The following is an 11,954-nucleotide window of genomic DNA, read 5'->3' as shown; positions in this document are numbered from 1 at the left end:
TTCATTCCCCTTCCCTCCGTCTTCTCTGTCTCTACCTTTTCTCTGCTATTACTGTATTATCGACTCAGACTCCATCAGCCAACCACACGACTGAATTCACTCACTACACGCAAATGGACCACATTTATATAATTTAGCTGTTGAGTGTTCCAGGACTACTTGTGAAGCACATGACAACTACACAACCGCTTTTGGAGCTTGGTTTAGACGACAGTTGTTGTTTTTTGATAATGAGGGTGGATAAGGAGGCAAAGGGGATAATAACAAAATAATTTGTTTATCTTTTACCGTTATATATTTCAGACATGTTGAATAAAGGGCCCTCTAAAAATATAGCTATTCATATTGAGTGTTTATACAGATGATGGTAACTGATAAACTTACAGTGAAGTTCAACAGTTTAATAGGAGAATAATAATAATAATATGTGATTTACTCTGTGACTCAAACTCTCATATTGAGGTTGGCAGCTCTTTTCTCCACCCCTGACCCACTTAATTTAAGATAACATATAGGATTATAAATCAAATGTAATGATACTCTAATGATACTGTAACCAAATGGAAGTTTGAGATTGAGTATAATATCACTGAAGATCATTGTCTGCACAGCCCTTTGGCAGAGCGGCGAAATCAAATTCCCATGAAGAATGGGCAGTCATGGACCGCATTGACCCATCTTTCATCTTTGTTTCTGTATTTAGCCCAGGATCATGTCCAGGTCAACACTACAGACTGGAGGAGCGCAAACACACTCTCAGCCAGTGTCTCTCAACTCCAGCCCTCAGGACTCGGTAGACATTTTGGTTATTTCCTGTCTCTAACACACCTGATCCAACGAATCAGCTACAGTAGGTACTCATCAAGCCCTTGATGAGTTGAATCAGGTGTGTGTTCAGTTAGAGCAGGGCACCCAAAAAAAAAGAACTGTGCGTACCCAGAACTGGTGCTGACTTCTGTGATGGTTTGCTGCATTAAAACAAATTAGCTAAAAAAGAAAGGGTTGCTTTGTAGGATAAAAGCTCATGATGGCAGACACTTTGGCTCTGCCATAATCGCTGCAAATAGAGAAAGATATCGCTATTATCATGGTACTGGTCATGTTGATGAAAAACATAAAACAAACAACAATGGGATTTGGAGCTTAGAAATTCAAAGAGAGGCTGTCTGAGGAAACTGACATGAAAGTGTCTGTTTGACCCCTCCACCCGTAGAGGACTGTGAGTTGCTGCCCATTGATTTCCATTGACAATCACCTGTAATGAGCTCACGAAAGTACACCGCGGGCAGGAACAGTATACTCAGGGGGTGACCCCCTGAATATACTGTTCCTGCCCGCTGTTTAGCCCTCGTCCCCTGGTGTACTTTCGTGAGCTCATTACAGGTGATTGTGGTGGAAGTGGGGCTTCTCAGCCCTCCCCACTCATCCCAAAAGACCAAATGCAAGATAATTGGTGTCTGTGACTAACTCAGTAATTCTGCATTAACGAGATCAGTGAGTGTATGGAGATGTGTTAATTAGCACGAATCGGTGGTGGGCACACCACACACAACTCATTCAACCCCCCCTCCCCACCACCACCACCACCACACACACACACACACACACACACACACACACACACACACACACACAGACAGACACACATGTTGCTACCACCACAGAGGGGGAGACGTGCCTGTCTGTCATCTATTCTCCTCAGGGTGCAGGAGAGAACGAGAGGGGAGACGTGTATTCATGACCTTATCTCCCTCTCTTTCTCTCTAAAGCATTCCCTTCCAGTAATTCAAAAGGTATATGTCAGATGGGCTCAGAAAAGAAGAACACAGAACTCGGGTCAGTCCATGTCCCTGCACCACTCTTCTCTCTCTCTCTCACTCTCTCTCTCTCTTGTCTCACTCCATTTTGTTCTTTCTCACCAACAATGGGCACCGTGTCCAAAAAGGCAGAAGCCTGGAACTCACAGTTGGTATAGATGACTCGGGTTGGATCCCAGCTCTAGGGCAGAATCATTACTTTTGGACCGTAACAGTGGCTTTAATACAGCCAAACACTGTACAATGAGCTACACCAGACCCAAGACAGACTCCATATGCCCGTGGGTTTAGAAACAGATGAAGCTGACACACTCTCTTCATCAATCATATTTTATATGGTAAACAATTCTTAAGAGCTGTGTGTGTGTGTGTGTGTGTGTGTGTGTGTGTGAGTGTGTGTGTGTGTGTGTGTGTGTGCGTGCGTGTGCATGCATGTGTGTGTGTGTGCGTGTGTCTCCCTGCCTGCCTGTGTGTGAGAGAGAGCGATTTAGTGCATGCTCCAAAATAGCACTAATCTTAACTGTAAATACATGTAGCATTCTGTTTGCTGAAGTTCTCACCGTTCCCATCGAGCAGGCGAGCACACATACTGTCACTGCCACCACCACTATACTATCGTCACCACCAGCACCACCACCACCTAAAGGCTGCAAGAGCAGGGTACGGTTGCCATAGGAACCGTGAAAGGTAATGGCCATGTTCCTCAACACATGCCGCAGGGGGCAAGGGGCAAAGGCAGGGAGGGGGAGAAAGTGACTCAGACTATAAGACCAATGATGAGGGGTTTAACTTCAAACCCCCGACAGTGGTGACCGCCTGTTCCATGGAGACAATACGCAGCAACCAAAAAGTACTCACTAATATAGAACATTCACAGTAATGTACTTTTTAAAAAATATATATCGATGCTGTTCTATTTTGCTTGAAATGTATTCAGTGGAGAATTCAGTAAGAGTAATGATGTTAGCTAGGGGTGCTGCTTGGCTTCTCAAGCAGGCCAGCGGTTCCATCAGGACTCCTGTGACATAAATAAATGATCTCTAATGCAATGAGTTTAGCTAACCCTTAACCCATGCTGCCCATTTCTACTCAGTGTGTGTGTGTGTGAGTTCTATTATCATTAAATATTACTGAAGACACACACAAACGCGCTTGCGTGCACACACACTTACGCACGCACGCGCACACTTACGCACGCACGCGCGCACACACACACACACACGCACACACACGCACACGCACACACGTACACACACACACACACACACACACACACACACACCCACACACACACACACACACACACACACACACACACACACACACACACCCACACCCACACCCACACCCACACACACAGATATACTGCACTCCACACAGAGGCACCTGAGCATGAATGGAATGTGTGAAGTTTCTAAACAACGAAAGGTGTCAACGTTGTCAGAAAAAGAATGATCTCGTTGTGTTACACGCGTTCTGTTGAGGCCTACTGTACTATATGTTTTTTCTTCTCATCATGCGTGGGTTATCACCTGCTGCTGTTGTTCACTCTTTTCCTCTCCCTGCTTGGTTCTCCACACAGCTTTCTTTTGTTTCACTTTGCCCACATGGTGACAGGGCTTTTTAAAAATAGAGGCGATCCTTCCAGATTACATTGATTAATTACAGAGTTTGAAATGCGGCGATGGGGGCGGAGGCCCTAGTGTGGGAGACATTGACAGCCACGAGGAAGGGAGGGTGAGGGAGAGAGGAAGAAAAAACGACGATAGCAACGGTCGGAGCGGTAAATGTAAGAGATGCAATTAGTACAGTCTGCGAAGTGAAAGAAAGTTGGCCTATCGCAGCTGTCCATAACCTAACCCACTCAATTCTGAGAGAGAGAGAGAAAATGGGGGAGAGAGGGAGGTTAAGGAAGGCAACCTTTGCATTTCAGCCGTCGAAATTACTTCAATTGTAACCAGCTTCTATGCTCTTGTGTGTGCGTGCGTGCGTGTGTGTGTGTGTGTGTGTGTGTGTGTGTGTGTGTGTGTGTGTGTGTGCGTGTGTGTGTGTGTGTGCGTGTGCGTGTGCGTGCGTGTGCGTGTGTGTGCGTGTGCGTGTATGTGTGCGTGTGCGTGCGTGCGTTTGTTGTGGGTGAGCCATAGGCTACTGATGTGACGCCCCAGACTTATGCGCAATTGCCAATATGTTGTTTGTGCTTTGACGCCTTGGCAACCCAACTGGTGCGTGTCATTCCAAGCTTAACTTCAGCAACTGTGACAATTTGTCAACATATGTTTCGCAATGGCATGGACGGACCATACATCTCCAAATGTTCAGGATTGGAGCCAAGACGCACATAATCTTCATATCATTCAACAGCCTGTAAGTGTGATCCGCTGGGATTTTTTTTTCTTCAGTTGGCAACTTTGTATAAATAAACTATCAATATTCCATCATTAGCCCATATTTATTATAGACCTAGGTTTATACTGTAGTCTAGATGCGTTTAGAATATTAGGCTTATCTAAAGCTAGATGATATCAAAAATATAAAGCTTTCATGCTCTTTACCATATAGATTTATGAGGAATACTGCACATTACTATTGCTATTGTGTGAGTTCGAGTTCAAATATCAGATATTGCCTCTCAGTTCACCTGAGCAGTAGACTCAGTTTAGAAAAATATATCTCTATCTCACATTAAGCCTTCAGGCAAAAATGCTCATTACACTCCCATCTGTCCCGAGGCTCCCCAGCAGCAGCCTACCACCATCTTACAGCAGCTCCCATCAGCCCTGCCATCCCCGACTCCCTCCATCAGGCCTGGCCACATCAAGGGAGGTATGGCAGCCTGACTGTGCTCTGAGAGGCTGTCAGGATACAGACAAGCACCGCATCTCAGAGCTCCACACGCAGCCTCTCTGCTTGTCTATCTCTCGCTTCAGCTCACATGCAGTGTGTGTGTGTGTGTGTGTGTGTGTGTGTGTGTGTGTGTGTGTGTGTGTGTGCGTGTGTGTGCGTGTGTGCGTGTGCGTGCATGCCTGTGTGCGTGTGCTTTGCCATCCATAATTGCAGTCATAACCATTAAAGAACCTCTTCTCTAGTCCCTCTGAAGGCGGGGCCATCATTCTGGGCCACAGCTGAGCTTTCTGGTCCTCTGACTCTCAACTTACTTACTGTACATGGAATACGTTTCAGTATTGGAATTATCCCTAATAGTTTTCATACAATCGATTTTCTCTTTCTTTTCTCTTGATGGATTGCAATAATGTGTCAACAGTAAAAGCTGGATTTTATATTGGACGTCAATAATTTAGTAGGAGGAGTCATTACCAGACAGAACTTGAGGGAGGGAGAGGGTAGAAAACTGAGGGTGTCCAAACTGGCCAACATGTCGGTAGAGATTTGATTTGTGAATTGATTGTCATCTAGTGGATAGAGCACAGCATAGCAATCTCATAAAGTATGTATGAGCCTGCATGGTGTGTGAGTGTGTGTGTGTGTGTGTGTGTGTGTGTGTGTGTGTGTGTGTGTGTGTGTGTGTGTGTGTGTGTATTATCTAAACCTTAATCTCACAGCAACTTTACTACTTGAGCTATCTATTTTATTACTAGTTGTACTGCTAATTGTATCCTGTCTTATTTGTCACTTGTCCTGTACTATTGTCACTTTTTTGACTTGAATTATGCCTATTGCCTTATTGTCTGCAAATTGTCTGGATACTGCTAATTGTATCCTGTCTTATTTGTCACTTATGTCCTGCACTATTGTCACTTTTTTATCTTGAATTATGCCTATTTCCTTATCACGGTCTGATGCCTATGCCTTATTTCCTTACCACGGTCTGGTCAATTGGTCCGCAACTCAGCATCGGTTTTTATTCAGAATTTTCTTTCGAAAAATGTAAACACATTTCAGCGTTGTTGAAAATCAATAACACACTCGCTAATCAACTAAAAACAGCTTGTTTTGTGAGCCTGCTAACAATGTAAAGTAGTCTTATATTTAATTAGGTAACAGTGGGGATTATGTTGTGATTTTCAACAACGTTGAAATGTATTTCTGTGTTTCAAAATAAAAGTCTGAACATTTTGATTGGTTGCGGCCCAAATGACCAGACCATGCCACTTATTGTCTTGTGTTGCAATGTCAGGAACCGAAGCCTAAGAATTGTACTCTCTTACACTCGTGTAATGTGACGTAACAATAAAACTTGAAACTTGAAACATGTGTGCCTAAGCAAGTGGTGCTTCCATGTGAATGTAGTATGTGTTTGTGGATCATGCTGAGTGTTAATCTCTTGTTTGTCCAGATCTGGTGGAGATGATGATGATCCAGAATGCACAGATGCACCAGGTCATCATGAGTAACATGACCATGTCTGCCCTCAGTTCATTTGGCTATTCCCACCCTCCACCAGCCCCTGAGGTACTGTCTATCTAATCAACAGGTGTGCAATACAGTGGAGGTAGAAATCGGAGGACAGGCTCATTGTAATAGTATCAAACGATATTTAGATAACTTGTCCATATGCAGCACATGTATCTGGCATCATTTAAACACATACTGGTACACTAGAGGCAACTACGTTGGTCATACTGACCCAGAGTGGGGATATCTTTCTGCTCCTCTGCAGGCCATCCAGCAGCCTGTGGTGTTACAGGAAGAGGTGGAGGAGGATCCAGAGGTGTACCACCACCACTACCAGCCTGCCCCCTACCTTCCCTACCCAGCCTGGGTCCCTCCATCCCAGCCCCACCCCCCCCTGGTCTACCAGGACCACAAACAACTCCCAGACCCAGCTCCGTCCCCATATCGAGACAGGTGAGCCACCATCACATTCAAAATGTCCGCTTACACAATCCTGTAACATACACATGACATACGTCGGGACACATTCTGTGTAAGCCAAGGGATGCCGTGTCTGTGCTGATGTCATTCAGGAGAGCTGTCCCTCCGCCTCCTCCCCAAAGTGCCACCAGGACTGTGGGGGCTGACATCCCACCTGCAACAGGTATGCTAGGTAACCGGTAACAGCCAATTAGCACTCGCTGTTGGGTGATGTCAGACAGTCCTTTGATGATAATCATATTGGTGTTGACGCTTTTTTGACAAGAATGAGTATCACAATGATGGGGATAATGGGGTTGACAGTGATACTAATGTGGGTGCTGTGGGTAATGATAGTGCTGATTCTTGTTGATGGTTGTGAGAGTATGTTTATCAGATGCTCTATCGCTCTCATTCCCTCCTGTATAGAGTACTATGATGCTACAGAGAGAAGATAGCAACAGCTAGAGAACATCAGCCTTCATTATTACATAACCCAATGACGACTGTGTGCCATTGCTGGATGACACCCAGTGTCTACTGTGGGGAACAGCAGTTTCCATGTGAACACACCTGTCAGTTGAGTTCTTCATACTATCACATAACTTGTTCAAGATGTTACTATCAGCTGTACATAACTGCTGTCTCAGTGTTAGCCTACTGTTCCTGATGCAATCCTCACAATACAATTCAATAAACACAATGTTGTTGTTCAGATGAACTGATTGGCAGTTTCTGTCCTTTAAAAAATGTGTGCATTACACAACGTATCCACCAGGGAGCAGCAACAGCTCTGCCATGACAAAGTTAGACAGAGCCACTTTCTGTGAGATTTATGTTTGAGTATGTGTTTACGAGAAGTTATGAACAGATAGCATATATGAGACTGTGTGCATTGTTTGTGTGTGCCTGTGGAGTTACACATTCATCAGACAAAAAAAGCACTTTGATTAGAGTTACATAGAGGCTTGAGACTATTGCTAGATCACAGGACAAAACAGAGATTGCACTCCTATTATTTTCACAGGCATGTGCTCTAACTCTCTAACTCTAACATTGTTATAACAACTTTCCACTTTCCGCATACCACTTGTGTGGCGACATCACATACCCCTGTCTGACACCCCCTGACCCTCTCAGGGTTCAAATACACTTGTGAATGAATGAATGAATGAATGAATGAATGAATGGACTTTATTGTCATTGCTACAGTACAGGTACCAAACAACGAAATTTAGGAGGGGTGGCTCCCCTGGTGTTAGGAAAGGAAAAAAAAAAAAACTTTTAGAAAAGAAAATCACAAGAAGGTAAGGAGCTGGTTTACATAAATAAAGGCTATGTACACAATCCACTGTACTATACTGTACAGATAGTCAACTAGGGTTGTCATATTGCACAATAGTATTTTTTCACGTTATTTAAAGTGTCACAGTTTGCAGGCTTGAAATGTACATGTTTGTGCCTCAGCACTACACCTGATTTTTTCAGTCCAGCAGCTGCCATACAATCCGTCCAGACTGTCCAGGGCCCAGACTGTGATGAGTACATGAGGGATAAGGGGAGCTGAGATCAAGGTCATATTGAAATGGGAGACTGTGTTAAGAACGTATGTCATTCATAAACTGGATGGATGACTAGATTAAGAGGTGGCAGTATTCAAATCAGTGCTAGGAGTGCATCTTGGTGGGTGGTTGTTGTTGTTGGGTCTAGACTTCCCAAATGAACTTCTCTCTCCAAGTCAACTGACATTCCTTGGCTGCCTCTGGAGATTGGCAGTGTATGCGGTGAATTCTGGCTATGCGTGTGTGGGGTGTGGCATGTCAGGGCTCTGCTAGTGTTAGGGGCTACTATTGGAGAGGCAGAGGACCCAAATCTCTGTTAAAACAGAGAGAGATTAAGAGATCAGAGATGGAAGAACAGGCACATATGGCAGTCTCTTCTCGGTCTCTGGCAATATCAATGTTTACCCAGCTAATAATACCTAGATCATAACCACCCCTAGCACCCTGACACATAGAGATGGAGAGAGAGAGAGAGACGGGGAGGGGGGAGGGGGGGGTGTAGGAAGAGTAGTGGAAGAGATAAAGACTTAATGAAAGGAGTCAGGAGAAAGTTGAGTTTGGAGGCATAGTGAAGAGTAATTGGCAAGGGGAGTAGGGAAATGAGTAGACTGGTGACAGGCGCTGAGGCCAGAGGGGAACAGTGTGTTCTGGAGATAGCTCAGAGGGTGGAAAATAAAAGATAAATGAGAGAGGTATAAAATGGTGGAGGAGGGGTGGTGGAATGGGGAAAAGATGGGGGGAGGGAAGGGATTAGACTAGACCCAGCCACCAGTTACTCAGTCAGTGCCGTTTCTTGGTCTATCGCTTCCTTCAGCCAATTTGTTTTGTCTATGTTTTAAATGATAAACAGAGAGCGCATTCACTCGTCCAGTGGTGGTTGGGCATATTTCCTCTAACTCTGTAGAAAAGCTATATTATTAATATCAATTTATATTATTGTATTAAACTGTTAAATCAAGCTGAGCTGTTGCAGCCTGAACTGGAGAGATGGAGATAACGTTTATTGCCATTTATGCATACACATTAAGCATACACATATAGGAATTTGATTCAGCGTTACAGTAAGAGCATTTCTAAATGCAATGCAAACAAAACAACACAGGACAGACAGCAGTGCAGACAGAACACAACAAACTGTAAAACCATAGCTGCCATGTGCGGCGCTGTAAGCCTGTATGGGCCAGGTCACAAGCCTTATTTTCAGCTGATAGTCAGTCATGCTTATGATAATCTATCAACACCACTCACTTCATATTTAAATGTTTACAGCTGATAGTTGGTCATGCTTATGATAATCTATCCAAAGATCTGAAAGATCTGTTCAGTATATGTGTTTCAAGTTTATTTTAGTTTAAAAGTTCACACAGGGTCATAACACATTTCATATTTAAATGTTTACAGCTGATAGTCGGTCATGCTTATGATAATCTATCCGTGCGTCTGCGTGTATCTGTGTGTGTGTGTGTGTGTGTGTGTGTGTGTGTGTGTCTTATCCCTCTCTCCTCTAGAGACATTGGAGAGATATTTTGAGAGATGCACTGTATGAGAGATTCCACCTTCATCTATTAGTGATCGTTTTCAGTGTGGTTATGTAAAACTGGGAAGTCCATTATGAATGTTATTAGTCCCGTCTAGCCAAGCGTCAGCAAAAATATCTAATCAAAATTGAATGTACTCAAAGTGCAAAATGAAGTAGGTCAGCAAACAGGCAAAAAGTGAAAAGCACCTCAGATTTTATTATACAAAAATAATTCTATGTGAAAACATGTCAAACCCAGCACAGGGAAACAGAAACACCAGTGGAAGCTCACAGCATACTATCTACTATCTATGAACTAACATTACATTGGATCAAAAGTTACCACACAAGTGGCTGGCTAGATTTGATCACACAAAGGTCAAATGGACAAAAGTCACTTTTTTAGAACAATGCCATTATGGATGATGAGTCCTCCTGATCAAACATCATTGTTATTTGGAACCTATCAGACCTGTCAACACAAACAAGTCCCTGGCCTAGGCTTGCGGGGTTGGATCATGTTGGAACGTCCTGTCCCCTCTAGCAGGATTAGAGAGTGTGAAGGACTTCTGGAGGTCTGGTGGTTGACCAGCTCTTCATTGTTACGAACGGGGGGGAGGGATAAATGTATCTTATCTACACGTTCCCTTTCTCTCACCTGCCGGATCTGTGCATGTTCATACCTCAAATCAACACATATCAAGAAATACAATCACAGTGCTCCGGAATACAATACATATTAACATACGTTCATCCTTGTAAAACTTCCTTCCATTGCCATTTTTCCAATGCCAATCCTTGATGCTATGCAGCCAGCCTGTCTATGACGTTAGCTGAGGAAGGGGGCCAGGTGGAGTTCATTCAGTGTGCGGACATCACAAGGACATAAGCCCAGCCTGGTCTTTTCCAGGCAGCAGGAGGATTAGCATGTGGCACAGCTGAAAGAACACACCCCAGAGGCATCTGCCTTTCCAATAAACTGAGAATGCCATCAGATAACCATCTCAAATATCATCTTTCACCAGGTCTAAGATAGTACGACATTTCCCTGGTATAATACCTAATACAAATGGGAATAGTGTACAAACGGTATTACTGCCCTGCTAGGTAGGCTACTGTGATGGATGTCACTAGGAATACATCTAAGTACGTCTCTCCATGCTCTTTTCAGATAGGCTGCTCCTCCTTAACAATCAACCTCTCCCATTTGTCTTTCTTCTCACCTCTCTTAGCCCCCTCTCCCTAAAACCCCTTCTCTCTCTTTTTTTCTCTTTCCTCTCCTCCTTCTTCACCCTCTCTGGGCCTCTTGTGACACAGAGCGGCCCAGTACGCTGGACGCTTTGGCAAACTCCATCCGAATGGGCTTGACGGCGGGGAGGTCCTTTGTGATCTCATCCACGGCCCTCTTGCCTGGGCAGACGCCATCTGCGACGGGGAAGGGTCGGAGGTCCTCCAGGGTGTGAGGGGCGCCACGACCCAGGCGGATGCCCAGCTCTGCGGGGGTGAAGATGGGCAGGGGCAGGGTGTTTCTCTTGGGCAGGAGCTGGTGCTCCCTTACCCCCCTCTCCACTGTGCCCACTCTGAACACCCCTGAGGGACAGGTCTGTGTCAGGGAGCGTGCCTCCCACTGCCGAGAGAGAGTCTCACGACGCGAGTCGTCCCTCATGTTCATCGTCTGCCTACAGAAAGATTAGAGAAAGTTAGGGAAGGAGGCTGTCAGTAATTTACATGATTGGTTACATCTGAACTGTCTCCCAGTATCACCTGAGAATTCTACCAACCATATTACAATCTTCCCACTTCATGATTAGGAAGGAAGATTACCCAGGCAGTTATTACACATCTAAACCATACAGCACTGACAGGGATGATTCACAGAGTGATACAGCAGTCATGTTTTATTGCTTTCCAATAATTGGTAGTCTGTGTAGGAGGGTGAATGAATAACTAATGTGTCTTGTTTAGTATGTTAGGGATTATACTGTACAGCTCATACATTAAAAGTAACTTATTCTGTTTGACAGGTGACTCACCTGTTCTGGGGCTGGGTCTTGAGGTTGATACTGCGCCAGTCAGCAGTGTAGCTCTCTTTTAGAGCCTTGTTGTCCTCCCTGACACTACAGGCCAGCTCAGCACTCACCACGGTCCCGGCACACTTCTCCAGCACAGTACACACCTGCATCATCACTGTATGAAGTCTGTCTTTTTTTCGTCTGTCTGTCTGTCTGTCTGTGACTTTGATCA

At 44.6% G+C, this 11,954-nt stretch overlaps 2 protein-coding genes across 2 annotated transcripts; one reads left to right on the top strand and one right to left on the bottom strand.

The window, feature by feature from the left end:
- Window positions 1-4,100: 4,100 nt before the first annotated feature.
- On the top strand, window positions 4,101-7,087 carry LOC308150537 (proline-rich protein 29-like; the record flags this gene model as incomplete). The annotated part of the gene is made up of 6 exons (XM_080523355.1): window positions 4,101-4,187; window positions 4,556-4,640; window positions 6,112-6,227; window positions 6,472-6,623; window positions 6,743-6,813; window positions 7,059-7,087. 6 exons carry the CDS (start codon window positions 4,101-4,103, stop codon window positions 7,085-7,087), a joined length of 540 nt encoding a protein of 179 aa, XP_080379481.1.
- Window positions 7,088-10,998: 3,911 nt separating this feature from the next.
- tcap (titin-cap (telethonin)) lies at window positions 10,999-11,895 on the bottom strand (the record flags this gene model as incomplete). Its single annotated transcript, XM_080523757.1, has 2 exons — window positions 10,999-11,389; window positions 11,744-11,895. The coding sequence occupies 2 exons, from the start codon at window positions 11,893-11,895 to the stop codon at window positions 10,999-11,001; spliced, it is 543 nt and encodes a 180-aa protein (XP_080379883.1).
- Between the last annotated feature and the right edge of the window lie 59 nt (window positions 11,896-11,954).

The sequence above is a fragment of the Nansenia antarctica genome, assembly GCF_963989245.1.
Source record: "Nansenia antarctica genome assembly, chromosome: 2".
Lineage (NCBI taxonomy): Eukaryota > Metazoa > Chordata > Actinopteri > Argentiniformes > Microstomatidae > Nansenia > Nansenia antarctica.
The sequence above is the reverse complement of the archived record's forward strand: the minus strand, read 5'-3'. Positions and strand labels throughout refer to the sequence as shown.